The 15242-nt window shown below is 43.6% G+C and overlaps 1 protein-coding gene across 2 annotated transcripts in view; it reads left to right on the top strand.

The window, feature by feature from the left end:
• Nucleotides 1–2009: 2009 nt before the first annotated feature.
• The window catches only part of gpnmb (glycoprotein (transmembrane) nmb), a 28327-nt gene continuing 15094 nt past the window's right edge, over nucleotides 2010–15242 (top strand). Inside the window, exons 1-10 of one of the 2 annotated variants that reach the window (XM_035795798.2) lie at nucleotides 2010–2204; nucleotides 2951–3088; nucleotides 3189–3353; nucleotides 3461–3634; nucleotides 4455–4616; nucleotides 9358–9669; nucleotides 9906–9971; nucleotides 10871–11113; nucleotides 11302–11401; nucleotides 11559–11776. In XM_035795798.2, coding sequence (XP_035651691.1) covers nucleotides 2135–2204; nucleotides 2951–3088; nucleotides 3189–3353; nucleotides 3461–3634; nucleotides 4455–4616; nucleotides 9358–9669; nucleotides 9906–9971; nucleotides 10871–11113; nucleotides 11302–11401; nucleotides 11559–11776 — 1648 coding nt within the window. In that variant the 5' untranslated portion in view covers nucleotides 2010–2134. The remainder of the gene's footprint in view (nucleotides 2205–2950; nucleotides 3089–3188; nucleotides 3354–3460; nucleotides 3635–4454; nucleotides 4617–9357; nucleotides 9670–9905; nucleotides 9972–10870; nucleotides 11114–11301; nucleotides 11402–11558; nucleotides 11777–15242) is intronic. The other variant, XM_035795799.2, reaches the window with a different exon arrangement.

Here is a 15242-nt window from a genome sequence, read left to right as displayed (position 1 = left end):
TTTTTCAAGGTCTACCTTCAAACTCAGTGCCTCTTTGCTTGACATCATGGGAAAATAAAAAGAAATCAGCAGAGACCTCAGAAAAAAATGTATACCTCCACAAATCTGGTTCATCCTTGGGAGCAATTTCCAAACGCCTGAAGGTACCACGTTCATCTGTAGAAACAATAGTACGCAAGTATAAACACCATGGGACCACGCAGCCGTCATACCGCTCAAGAAGAAGACGCGCTCTGTCTCCTAGAAATGAACGTACCTTGGTGAGAAAAGTGCAAATCAATCCCAGAACAACAGCAAAAGGACCTTGTGAAGATGCTGGAGGAAACAGGTACAAAAGTATCCACATCCACAGTAAAACGAGTCCTATATCGACATAATCTGAAAGGCCGCTCAGCAAGGAAGAAGCCACTGCTCCAAAACCGCCATAAAAAAAGCCAGACTACGGTATGCAACTGCACATGGGACAAATATGGTACTTTTGGAGAAATGTCCTCTGGTCTGATGAAACTAAAATAGAACTGTTTGGCCATAATGACCATCGTTATGTTTGGAGGAAAAAGGGGGATGCTTGCAAGCCGAAGAACACAATCCCATCCGTGAAGCACAGAGGTGGCAGCATCATGTTGTGGGGGTGCTTTGTTGCAGGGGGGACTGGTGCACTTCACAAAATAGATGGCATCATGAGGGTGGAAAATGATGTGGATATATTGAAGCAACATCTCAAGACATCAGTCAGGAAGTTAAAGCTTGGTCTTCCAAATGGACAATGACCCCAAGCATAGTTCCAAAGCTGTGGCAAAATGGCTTAAGGACAACAAAGTCAAGGTATTGGAGTAGCCATCACAAAGCCCTGACTTCAATCCTATAGAAAATGTGTGGGCAGAACTGAAAAAGCAAGGAAGCCTACAAACCTGACTCAGTTACAACAGCTCTGTCAGGAGGAATGGGCCAAAATTCACCCAATTTATTGTGGGAAGCTTGTGAAAGGCTACCTGAAACATTTGACCCAAGTTAAACTATTTAAAGGCATGTAAACTTCTGACCCACTGGGAATGTGATGAAAGAAATAAAAGCTGAAATAAATCATTCTCTCTACTATTATTCTTACATTTCACATTCTTAAAATAAAGTGGTGATCCTAACTGACCTAACATGATTAAATGTCAGGGATTGTGAAAAACTGAGTTTAAATGTATTTGGCTAAGGCGTATGTAAACTTCTGACTTCAACTGTATGTATACTGTAGCTAAGAAAGTAATACTAAATGTATGTTGTGTAATAAGTTGTTAGTACCCTATGTTCCTCACCCAAATAATTTGGTCCCTTTCCCCCTCATAACTTAGCCCACTGTTCTGACTTGGTGGTGCACATGTAGCCTATAGCCTGTTTTAGAGAAATGTAATGATTGAATATTGTAAGAGCTTTCATTGCCTGCTTATATGCCCCCTTTATTTACCATACTGTTCTGACTTATTGTACAGGGAGAATACTGTAAGAATGGCCCATATTCTGAATTCTGTCGCTGTATATTTCAAAAGTGCTGAACAAATAGTTATACTGATTACATCGGTCCTAGCTTGCTCATTAATGTCTCAATCGAAATTGCCTCTTACCTGCTAGTCATCCCCATATGCCATAGTTTGTACATCTCAATTGTCAGTAGAAAATACATTTGTTTTAGCAAGTCAGCCATATTAGCTATGTTTTTTTAAAGGCAGTAAATGAGGCTGAATTAATTGTTTCCCTGCCAGATAAGGATCCGCTGATAGCAAGGTGTGGTGCAAAAGATATATATATTTGGCATGCATCTACAACGTTGTTTATTTTTTTCGCACTACCAAGATTTACATGCTAAAATCGCCACTGAACGGGACAGGACAGAGCAGAGGGGTGGGGACTGAGACGGTTCACATGAAGCGCGCGACCTAATGAAGGATGAGATGCATCTTGTTATCAACTTCATATGTTTGCGCGTGCATGCATCCCTCTATTAAATTACGGGACTCCGGGCACGCGGGGGAAGGAAGGGAGAATAGGTGCGCGTGGGAGCAGTTATGTGTTTGGTGGGGTCCGCGTGAGCAGCAATATCTTTGGGGTTGTGTGGATATAGTTGCAGCTTTTTCTCCAGGTAGAAATGGGACGTTTACATTATGTCTGTGTTCTGGCTTGCATTTTTTTCGTTTCTCAAGCCAATGGACTCAAAAGTAAGTAAAGTTTGAGTTGCTTTTGGGGTCTCAGCTGTACCTATCAATCAGGTTTGTGGTATAGGATGATGGATGCAGATTAAGCATAATTTGTTTTCAAATTAAGAATTTAAATAATATAGGGATGATTGTAAGCCTACAATCGTGTTGATAATTGTTATGCTGATCGTTGTATATTTTTAGCCATTAGCCTATAAAGGTTTAATAATGCAATCAGTCAACTCTTTCAAATGACTAGGCTATAGTTCGAAATAATTTCACATAGGCTATGCATGGAATTTAAATGTATTGTAATTTTTCTCCGTTTACAAATTACGTTTTTCAAGTAAAAATGAACGCTTCGGACTAATTGTTTTCATCTGACCTTGGTCATCCTCTAAGAATGTCAGAGAGGTGCGCGAGCTGTTATTGCTTTGCCAGTATCCACGCGCTTGTCTTGTCAGTCTCAGTCCCATGAGCCCAATTATGCCATTTCCCCCCTTGCACTAGTAGATGCGTCTTGTGAATATGGTTTCCTCGATAGGTTTTCCAACAGTATACAAAACATTTTTGAACACAATATCTATTGTAGTATGTGTCTAGAATATGACCGTTTATTATGGTTAGGGAAATAGGCTGGTTTCAACGAATTCATACAATAAGCTTACATTAGAGCGCTCACATTAGGCAGCATTTCCCAATATACGTTTTTAAAAGTACCATTATAGTCTATACATTTCAAAACAAACATTTACTCTCTCTCTCAGCTTACCGAGACATGTTCCCTCATAAGCATTCAGTATCGATGAAGTTTCCACCGATTCCCGGTTGGAACCCAGACAGTAACCCATGGGATGACTATCTTTACCCACCCTTCAGTCCCAAGGAACTAACGCGGAGGAAAGGTGAGCACCACCACTGACCTTGTCAAATTATGCAGGGAAAGTTTATAACGTTCCTCCTTTAAAACATTTAGCTATCCACTATTTTCACACACCTATCCAGGTCAGCCAATCAAAGTTCGCCTGACCAGTGACAGTCCTGCAATCATTGGCTCTATGGTGTCATTTACGGCCAAGCTAGACTACCCACCTTGTCAGCAGGAGGATGCCAATGGGGAGCTGGTGTGGGATGAGCATTGTCTGGATGGTGTGGAGCTGGAGGCCTCAGGTGCTTCCCACAAACCACTCTACGTGCACGCACACACATTTGCGTGCCACAAAAAGGACAATATCTGATAACTTGTGTATTGACTAACTCTCCCCTCTCCTGGTCAGCTAACGGTCAGCTGAAGCATGGCTATGTGTTTAACTGGACGTCCTGGCTGGATGACTACGGCTTTGGAAAGTGTACTGACCTGAAGAGATGTAACGTCTTCCCAGACGGGAAACCCTTCCCTCAGAGCAACGACTGGAGACACAAGAGCTACGTCTACGTATGGCACTCCATGGGTAAGTCTCACTCAAACAGAATCAGTCACGGACATACTCATGCACACAGTCATAAAGTAACACACATATGCACGCACAATGTCTTCAATTATATGTGCTCTATCAAAGATGCACTATGCAGAAATCGCTCTGACATTTCCTGGTTGCTAAAATTCTAATAGTTTGCCTAGGTTAGAGCATTGGGCCAGTAACCAAAAGATTGCTGGATCGAATCCCCGAGCTGACAAGGTAAAAATCTGTCGTTCTGCCCCTCATGTAAGGCAGTTAACCCACTGTTCCCTGGGCGCCGAAAACGTGGATGTCGATTAAGGCAGCCCCCTGCGCCTCTCTGATTCAGAGAGGTTGGGTTAAATGCGGAAGACACGTTTCAGTTGAAGGCATTCAGTTGTACAACTGACTAGGTATCCCCCTTTCAATTAATGTGACAAATTAATTATTTCAATTAATGTGACAAAACAACAGTGTGGAGAATCATTATACCATCTAAACAACTGTGAAATATATTTTCCATAACCAAAATATAGTATTTTCAGCTGTTTGAAGCTGGTGTACAAAACCAAAAGTAAAAGACGCAAAAACAAAGCATATAAATAGTGCACGTTGAACAAATCTGCTTCTTAGACTTGCTTTCAATAAGAATGACAGATCTGTAACTCACAGTTCTAAAAAGTTTCATATTGCAGCTTTAAAGGTGGGGAAAGGTGAGGCGGCAGCAGCTGAGAGAGATGGAGATCTGCTTTCTCTGTAACTCTCTCTGCCCTCCCTCTCCACCTCCCCCTCCATCTCTCTCTCTCCCTCACTCCCTCCATCCCTCTCTCAGGTCAGTACTCTGAGACGTGCGATGGCTCCTCTTCCACCCTGACAGTGAACACCAGTGACATCACTCTGGGGCCGGAGCTGATAGAAGTCATGGTGTACAGGAAACGTGAGCGCAGGAAGTACAGCCCCCTGGCCACAGACAAGACCGTCTTCTTCGTCACAGGTGAGTCCCCTGTATACACTTTGTATACATGTCTACTCCCAAAGCATCAATGGGACGGGTCTCAATCCACAACCTTTCTTCCTCCCATCTACTATCGTTTCTTCCCCTTGTACATCTTATAGGACACCAAGCCCTTAGTCAGGTGGAGCTTTAGTGTTTTTTTTGCTTTCACTTATTCAACATTTTTTTGACAGTCAAGAATTTTGTTGGAATAAAGTCCGACGGTGTGTCCCAAAAGGCACCATATTCCCTATATAGTGCACTAATTTTGACCAGACCCCTATGGCTGTAATGTACAATGTAGTGCACTACACTCTCAGAAAAAAGGGTTTCAGAGATTCTTCGGTTGTCCCCCTAGGAGAACCCTTTTTGTTTCTAATTAAACCCCTTTTCGGTTCTAGGTAGGATCTTTCTGTGAGAAGGGTTCTATACGGAACCCAAAAGGGTTCTTTCTACCTAGGGGTTCTTCAAAGGGTTCTCCTATGGGGACAGCCAAATAACCTTTTTAAGTTCTAGATACGCTACATTCTTTTTAAAAATGTATTATTTTACCCCTTTTTCTCCCCAATTGGTAGTTACTGTCCTGTCCCATCGCTGCAACTCCCGTACAGACTCGGGAGAGGCGAAGGTCGAGAGCCGTGTGTCCTCCGAAACACAACCCAGCCAAGCCACACTGCTTCTTGATACAACGCACGCTTAACCTGGAAGCCAGCCGCACCAATGTGTGGGAGGAAGCACCGTACACCTGGCGACTGTGTCAGCATTGCGCCCTGGCTACCACAGGAGTCGCTAGTACGCAATTGGACAGCCCGTTGCTGACATGTATATAACATTGAGCACACAACCATGCAATCTCCATAGACAAAAATTGGCAGTAGAATGGCCCATACTGAAGGGCTCATACTGAAGAGCTGCCCCGGTCAACTGTAAGTGCTGTTATTGTGAAATGGAATCTTATAGGAGCAACAACGGCTCAGACGCAAAGTGGTAGGCCACACAATCTCACAGAACGGGACCGCCGAGTGCTGAAGCTGAAAACACGTCTCACCTCGGTAGCAACACTCATTTCGAGTTCCAAACTGCGTCTGCAAGCAACATCAGCACAATAACTGTTTTGTCTCATGAAATGGGTTTCCATGGCCGAGAAGCCGCACACAAACCTAAGATCACCATGTGCAATACCTAGTGTCTGCTGGAGTGGTGTAAAGCCTGCCGCCGTTGGACTTTGCAGCAGTGGGTAGGGCTGTTGCAGTGACCGTTTTACCACCACACCAGCGGTCACGTGTCATGAAGGCAGTCAAATTCCAAGTGACTGTTTCGTCATGGTACTTAATTAGGCTTCTCCAAGCTCTGATGCTGCTGCTAGTCGTTAGTAACAAACTTAATAACTGCCTGGTACTCAGCACTCTATTACCCTGATATCAAAGCAAATCTAATCAAAAATCTAATCAAACACTTCCAGAGATCCCATGAGCTCATGTTGAGCATGAGTGATGGCCTCGACTAAAAATAGGAGGTTCCCATCAGCTTTCTATACGCTAGACCTACTATATTTATTTCTCAACTTTCCTAATATTAAGCACATTGCTTATATTTACAACTAGAGTATAGCCTACCTGGCTGGCATAAAAATGTGCTATTTAAGTGTATAGATGACATGTATTTTTTCCTGCTGCCCCTGCTTCGAGACAGATGCATGATAATGGTCCATTGTAAAGCAAAATATATTTCACACATATATAATTTAATATATGTAAAGACTAGATTAAATCAATAATAATCTGATGGGTGACAATATTAGCCTATAACTTGGGAATTAAATATTATCGCTTGTGAACAATGCCCAGCTTAAGAAACAATGCCTTTTTTGGGGCAACTTTTTCGAATCATAGTGGCACACCTCATGTAGCCTAGCCCATAAGCCTACATGTTTTGATAAGGTTTGTATCACAACTAAAGTGGCCAAATAACTTCTTAAAATGAAGCACATTCATCCGCTTTACAAGGGGTGTAGAGCCTAACTGGTATGCATAAGCATCGTGTGAGTTTCAAGTTTGGGGAAGATCATTTTCACCATAAAAATGCACCTTTATAATGAAAGCATTACATGCATAATTGCATTTGTGGTCACCTTTGATAATGGTGTTTTCTGCTAATGGTACATCTGCCCTTATAGTCTACTACCATGTGCGCATTGCTGCGCTTATAATGTGAAGAATAGCCTAATAGTTAATCAACATGTTAAACTAAACGTTCTGATCTGTTGCGTCAGCCACATTGCATAAAAATTATTTTGAAGCTAGTAGTTAATTAATTTGGGATCTATTGCATCCCTCAACTGTCCCAGACTATGTTTGGAATATTTATTTCTCACACAGAGTAGAATAGGTTGACTTGTGTACTATGGGGGAATGGAAGATTGACATAGGCTAGTGCTTATTGCTTTTCGTTAGGCCTACTCATCTTGTTGGCTGAAGAAAAGTAAATGCTGACAGTTCTTCCAATGTCTTCAATTTGCACCTCGGAATTGGATTAGGAAGCGCACAGTTGTATCCCCGATGTGTCTGTCTTCACTTGTAGCCTGTGAGAAAGACCCGATCATATGAGTGGGAGGTGATTCGGAGCGCTTAGCTCTCAGGGAGAAGGGCACAATGTCAACTGGCTGCAAAAGGCAAGGATTTTTTTAGGGTGCATTACGGCCACACAAAGGTGATAACGCCATGAAATTCAAGGCATTATCAAATCCTTGTCAAGTTGTGAATGAGTGACTGATGTAGTGTGTACAAAAAAACCAAAGCAGAGCTCATGCCTTTCAAGCAACTTTTTTCAAATCATCGTGCAGCCTTACTACAATCGAAATATATAGCCCAACGTTTGTAGAACACCTAAAGTTACATTAATAACTCTACATTAACCGCTCAACACAGAATGTGCACACTCCCTCAAATCGTTTGGAGAAAATGTCCTTTCTATTTTATTCAGCTTTTTATTTTTAATTTTATACAGTTCAATTGTATTCATACTATAAAATAATGCCACAGAATTCTAAGCAAATCTTGTCTACTAAATGAACTAGTGTATCCCACAGCCATTTGGCATAGCCAGATCAGGGCCTAACATAAGGACAACTCAGAGTATGCTATTCTGTTCTTCTGAAATAGACTACATTTTCTTCATATCATGCTTCTTTAGACCTGTCAAAAAGAAATCATGGATTTATTGTAAAGTTGTAGGCTATATTTGCATGGATTTATTAGACTTTTTTTGTTTTGTTTTGTATTTTACACATTTTTTCTCCCCAATTTCATGGTATCCAATTGTTTTTAGTAGCTTCTATCTTGTCTCATCGCTACAACTCCCGTACGGGCTCGGGCGAGACGAAGGTTGAAAGTCATGCGTCCTCCGATACACAACCCAACCAAGCCTCACTGCTTCTTAACACAGCGCGCATCCAACCCGGAAGCCAGCCGCACCAATGTGTCAGAGGAAACACCGTGCACCTGGCAACCTTGGTTAGCTCGCACTGCGCCCGGCCCGCCACAGGAGTCGCTGGTGCGCGATGAGACAAGGATATCGCTACTGGCCAAACCCTCCCTAACCCGGACGACTCTAGGCCAATTGTGCGTCGCCCCACGGACCTCCCGGTCGCGGCCGGTTACGAAAGTGCCTGGGTGCGAACCAGAACCCAGGCTCTGGTGGCACAGCTGGCGCTGCAGTACAGCGCCCCACTGCGCCACCCGGGAGGCCCTTTTATTAGACTTTTTAATGTAGATGTTCCAAAGTTCTGCATCAGTGACTTGCAAGCTATGAGTGGAGATGCTAAATATGTTTATGTTAATTAACGGTAAATTACAGTGATACCGACAGTTATTTGCTTGACAATCTCCAGCTGACAAAATTTTGTGACCACCACAGCCCTAGCAGTGGAAACACGTTCTCTTGAGTGATGAATCACGCTTCACCATATGGCAGTCCAACAAACAAATCTGGGTTTGGCGGATGCCAGGAGAACGCTACCTGCTCCAATGCAAAGTGCCAACTGTAAAGTTTGGTGGAGGAGGAATAATGGTTTGGGGATGTTTTTCATGGTTCGGGCTAGGCCCCTTACTTCCAATGAAGGGAAATCTTAACGCTTCTACAGCATACAATTACTTTCTAGGCAATTCTGTTCTTCCAAATTTGTGGCAACAGTTTGGGGAAAGCCCTTTCCTGTTTCAGCATGATAATATTGACAATGCACAAAACGAGGTCCATACAGAAATGGTTTGTTGAGATTAGTGTGGAAGAACTTGACTGGCCTGCACAGAGCCCTGATCTCAACTCCACCGAACACCTTTGGGATTAATTAGACCGCTGACTGCGAGCCAGGCCTAATCGTTGAACATCAGTACCCAACCTCACTAATGCTCTTGTGGCTGGATGGAAGCAAGTCCCTGCAGCAATGTTCCAACATCTAATGGAGGCTGTTATAGCAGCAAAGGAGGGACCAACTCTATTAAGGCCCATGATTTTGGAATGAGATGTTCGATGAGCAGGTGTCCACATACATGTAGTGTAGCTCCCTTTTTCCCCCCTAAAAGTGTACGTAGCGAAAAGGGTGCCATTTTGGAAGCAACCATAGCCTGTCTCTTACAAATGAGATGGTCCTTCCTCAGAGGGACGCAGAAGTACAGAAGAGAATGTATAGCTGAACGGATGCGTCATGTCTGAGCTTTTCTCATTAACCCTTACCCCTTCACAGACAAGATCCCAGTGGCGGTGAATATTTCCCAGAAGGCAGCATCCAACCTGTCAGCGAGCGTGTTTGTGCGTGGCGAGGACGTGGTGTTCAGTGTGTCTGTTCATGACCCCAGTAACTACCTGAAGACTACCGATGCCGTCGACTACATCTGGGACTTCAAGAACGGCAACCAGCTGGTCACCCATAGCAACGTGGCCACGCATGCCTACAGCGCGGTCGGCGAAGTTAACGTGAAGCTGATGGTGGAGGTGGCGATCAAGATCCCGTGCCCCCCGCCAACACCGATGAGTGTTACTTCGCCACAAACTACAGGTACACTCGAGTCACACACCTCACTTCAGAGGATACTACAGGCACACAAATCTAGAAGAAGGTATGTACATAGTACACACAATAATGAGCTTCACCTGCACCGTACTACTGCCACACATGCCTGGAATAAGTTATGCACCGTTGGGGGATGGTGCATGTTTATTTTGGACTGATTGAGCAGCAGCCGCATTTCCATCTTTGGAGTGTTGTATCATGTCTCTTTTTCTCTCCTTCAGCGGCTCCTACACCTCCCACTGGCACTCACTCCATCACTAGCAAAATGGAAACAACTCATGGTTATGGTAAGAGTTAACTCTACAATGTGTATTGAATAGAAGTGTCTGCCAGAGTGTTGTTGTGGAATTATCAGAATTAGTTGAGTAACATAGATAAGATGTGTTATTTTCATGATATGCTTATGAGTTATTTCTCATAAGAATGTATTTTGTTGTACTATAGTGGTGGCCATTGGCAGTTATCTGTTCTATTTCAGGACTAAGTTGCATGGGCCACGGAGAGGGGAGAGGTCAAGGGGTCATCATGTGTAAACATATCTTTTCGGTGTGGCAGTGACTCCCTACTTTTCTCATCGGGGAAAGAAGGGTGACAGTGTCTGGAATCATTCTATGCTCCCTCTTTGTTGACCTATAGGGTCACGCTCCTCTCCGTGAGTTTGTCCTCTGATTGGTTGTATTTAGAATTGGTTCTAAATAAATGACAATTTGATATATATCATAGGGTGGGGGTAATGTCTTGGTACCATTTTGTACCAAGGACGAGATTAGAGCTTTGTTTAGGAGACCAAACTGAACGATAATTTATAGCCCACTCTGTCTGACTAGGGGATATTCTCTCTGAAGTAAGGTTTTTTCTCTCTGTGTAAGTTCCTAAGACCTGTGTTTTGTCATGTCGTCTAGGAGGGGGTGGATCTTTGCTATAAAGGATCCCATTTGCCATTGTGTAAGGCACTCTCAACTTTTCATTAGAGATACTGAAATGTTGAAAGTCAAAATGCTATTGCAAAAGCTTAATTATTATTAAAGGTGAAGATTAAACATAACTCTGACTTGTGTGATTTGCTCTCTCATCAGTTGGTAATTAAGGACATTTCCACGACAGTGTATGAGGAAATGTTTTCTCTTGTGAGTTTAGTTCTATTCAGTTGACATAAACTGTCAAAATTCGACTGTCTCGTTTCCAGTGCCAATCACCACTGCCAGACCCACCTCCAAGGGCCCCAACACACCTGTTCCCGGGACAACAGGCTTCCAGACGACAGAGCCCCTCCCCTCGACGGTGGCTGATTTGACCCAGGGGTTCAACCCGACCTCGCTGCTGCCAGCTGTCCCCACCCCTATGGCCCAGCTCCATCACAGACACCTGGCGGCCACCGACTGCTTCCGCTACCTCTACGGAACTTTCCAGACCAACATCACCATCATCGGTGGGTGCATGACAATGGGATGTCAAACTGATGACAATCAGTGAAGTTAGATAGTCAGTCAGTCAGTTAGCCCCTCAGTTAATCACTTATCAGTCTATACAAATATATAAAGCTTGTACATTACAGATTTGGCTGATGAGTTCATGCACACTCGAAAATGACATCACTTGGGCTTTACCCTATCACAGAGCACCTAATCAACAGTCAGCCAGCCAATCGAATCGTGGACGTGTCTGCTGCCAAGGTGACCAACACTGACATCAGCTTCCTGGTCAAGTGCCTGGGCAGGTGAGTGGAATACAATTACACATTGCTAATGTAACCCTCAGAAATGTTTTGGGGACTAGTGAAAAATGTAATTTGTGAATATTAGCACACAAACCACTCCATTGTTTCCCCATCCATCTACCATAACCACCTCTCTACTTCTCCTCTCCCCCCGTAGCACTCCCACCTCAGCCTGCACCATCGTGTCGGACCCCTCCTGCCGCCAGGTCAGGAATATCGTGTGTGACGACGTGCCTCCGTCTTTGGGGTGCGAGGTGCGCCTGCGGAGGACCTTCCTGGAGCCGGGGATCTACTGTGTCAACATCACCCTGGAGGATGCCAGCAGTATGGCCCTCGCCACCATCACCATCAGCAACACTGACCCTGACACACCCGGTAGGTCCCAGGGAAAAACCCTGAGGTACTATTGGCAGTGTTGCAGGCGGACTACTTTACACACGTCTGCCAAATCTCACAATGTCTGGATAGGTATTTAGCATAATTAGCTAACCACATCTGATACAGCATTCTGATGCCAGACTGTACAATGTCTGCTGCAATGTTGTGAACATGTGGATAAGTCCAAGTCGTAGTTGGAGGTTTAAATAAATAAATACATTTATAGGGGACAATGCACAGTAATCAACATCAATATTACAATAATGCAACATCCATGTAAATGTGCTGGGGTTAGCCAAAAGCTAATTCGCACCCGTAGTCTCAGGGCAGCTAAGGACAATTATACAGCCACAATACAAATACTCACTAAAACAATACAAGACCATGGAGAATCTTAAAGACAAGGCTTGCATGTAAGTGCTGCTTAAAGCTATCCAGACTAAATAAATTATGTTTGTAAATGACAATAGTGGTAACTGTTTGGTTTGTTATAAAAAATCGTAAGTGTTTGTTTGTAGAGGGATTCAATTGGTTTCAGACTGAAGTTAGACACAACTTTCAGATTCTACCCATTAACAAGAACAGCTTGTTGGGAAAAATCAATGGATTTCTTAGAGAAGGACATACAAACAGTCTTGATATTTAAATGCAGGCAAGAATTAGTCATCCATTTAGAAACATGTACCATAGCTAAAGTTCACTTGTTAACAACCAGTTGTCAATTGTTTTGAGTGTACATACAGAACTGTATCGTCTGCATACATCGAATCAAATGTATTTATATAGCCCTTCGTACATCAGCTGATATCTCAAAGTTCTGTACAGAAACCCAGCCTAAAACCCCAAACAGCAAGCAATGCAGGTGTAGAAGCACGGTGGCTAGGACACTCCCTAGAAAGGCCAAAACCTAGGAAGAAACCTAGAGAGGAACCAGGCTATGAGTGGTGGCCAGTCCTCCTCTGGCGGTGCCGGGTAGAGATTATAACAGAACATGGCCAAGATGTTCAAATGTTCATAAATGACCAGCATGGTCAAATAATAATAATCACAGGCAGAACAGTTGAAACTGGAGCAGCAGCACGGCCAGGTGGACTGGGGACTGCAAGGAGTCATCATGCCAGGTAGTCCTGAGGCATGGTCCTAGGGCTCAGGTCCTCAGAGAGAGAGAGAAAGAAAGAGAGAATTAGAGAGAGCATACTTAAATTCACACAGGACACCGGATAAGACAGGAGAAGTACTCCAGATATAACAAACTGACCCTAGCCCCCCGACACATAAACTACTGCAGCATAAATACTGGAGGCTGACACAGGAGGGTCAGGAGACACTGTGGGCCCCATCCGATGATACCCCCAGACAGGGCCAAACAGGAAGGATATAACCCCACCCAGTTTGCCAAAGCACAGCCTCCACACCACTAGAGGGATATCTTCAACCACTAACTTACCATCCTGAGACAAGGCCTAGTATAGCCCACAAAGATCTCCGCCACGGCACAACCCAAGGGGGGGCGCCAACCCAGACTGAAACATCACATCAGTGACTTAATTAACCCACTGAAGTGATGCACCCCTCCTAGGGACGGCATGAAAGAGCACCAGTAAGCCAGTGACTCAGCCCCTATAATAGGGTTAGAGGCAGAGAATCCCAGTGTAAAGAGGGGAACCGGCCAGGCAGAGACAGCAAGGGCAGTTCTTTGCTCCAGAGCCTTTCTGTTCTCCTTCACACTCCTGGGCCAGACTACACTCAATCATATGACCCACTGAAGAGATGAGTCTTCAGTAAAGACTTAGGTTGAGACCGAGTTTCCGTCTCTCACATGGGTAGGCAGACCATTCCATAAAAATTGAGCTCTATAGGAGAAAGCCGTGCCTCCAGCTGTTTGCTTAGAAATTCTAGGGACAATTAGGAGGCCTGCGTCTTGTGACCGTAGCGTACGTGTAGGTATGTACGGCAGGACCAAATCAGAGAGATAGGTATATAAGCCCATGTAATGCTTTGTAGGTTAGCAATAAAACCTTGAAATCAGCCCTTGCCTTGACAGGAAGCCAGTGTAGGGAGGCTAGCACTGGAGTAATATGATCAAATTTTTTGGTTCTAGTATTTAGCACTAACTGAAGTTTATTTAGTGCTTTATCCGGGTAGCCGGAAAGTAGAGCATTGCAGTAGTCTAACCTAGAAGTAACAAACGCATGGATTAATTTTTCTGCATCATTTTTGGACAGAAAGTTTCAGATTTTTGCCATGTTACGTAGATGGGGAAAAAAGCTGTCCTTGAGACAGTCTTGATATGTTCGTCAAAAGAGAGATCAGGGTCCAGAGTAACGTTGAGGTCCTTCACAGTTTTATTTAAGACGACTGTACAACCATTAAGATTAATTGTCAGATTCAATAGAAGATCTCTTTGTTTCCTGGAACCTAGAACAAGCATCTCTTTTTTGTCCGAGTTTAAAAGTAGAAAGTTTGCAGCCAACTACTTATGTCTGAAACACAGGCTTCTAGCGAGGGAAATTTTGGGGCTTCTCCATGTTTCATTGAAATGTACAGCTGTGTGTCATCTGCATAGCAGTGGAAGTAAACATTATGTTTTCAAATGACATCCAAGAGGTAAAATATATAGTGAAAACGATAGTGGTCCTAAAACAGAACCTTGAGGAACACCGAAATGTAAAGTTGATTTGTCAGAGGACAAACCATTCACAGAGACAAACTGATATCTTTCCGACAGATAAGATCTAAACCATGCCAGAATTTGTCCTTGTAGACCAATTTGGGTTTCCAATCTCTCCAAAATAATGTGGTGATCGATGGTATCAAAAGCAGCACTAAGGTCTAGGAGCACGAGGACAGATGCAGAGCCTCGGTCTGATGCCATTAAAAGGTAATTTACCACCTTCACAAGTGCAGTCTCAGTGCTATGATGGGGTCTAAAACCAGACTGAAGCATTTCGTATACATTGTTTGTCTTCAGGAAGGCAGTGAGTTGCTGCGCAACAGCCTTTTCTAAAATTTTTGAGAGGAATGGAAGATTCAATATAGGCCAATAGTTTTTTATATGTTCTGGGTCAAGGTTTGGCTTTTTCAAGAGAGGCTTTATTACTGCCACTTTTAGTGAGTTTGGTACACATCTGGTGGATGTGAGACGTTTATTATGTTCAACATAGGAGGGCCAAGCACAGGAAGCAGCTCTTTCAGTAGTTTAGTTGGAATAGGGTCCAGTATGCATCTTGAAGGTTTAGAGGCCATGATTATTTTCATCATTGTGTCAAGAGATATAGTACTAAAACACTTAAGTGTCTCTCTTGATCCTAGGTCCTGGCAGAGTTGTGCAGACTCAGGACAACTGAGCTTTGAAGGAATACGCAGATTTAACGAGAAGTCCGTAATTTGCTTTCTAATAATCATGATCTTTTCCTCAAAGAAGTTCATGAATCTATTACTGCTGAAGTGAAAGCCATCCTCT

This window comes from Oncorhynchus keta, chromosome 20, assembly GCF_023373465.1.
Source record: "Oncorhynchus keta strain PuntledgeMale-10-30-2019 chromosome 20, Oket_V2, whole genome shotgun sequence".
NCBI lineage: Eukaryota > Metazoa > Chordata > Actinopteri > Salmoniformes > Salmonidae > Oncorhynchus > Oncorhynchus keta.
The sequence above is the reverse complement of the archived record's forward strand: the minus strand, read 5'-3'. Positions and strand labels throughout refer to the sequence as shown.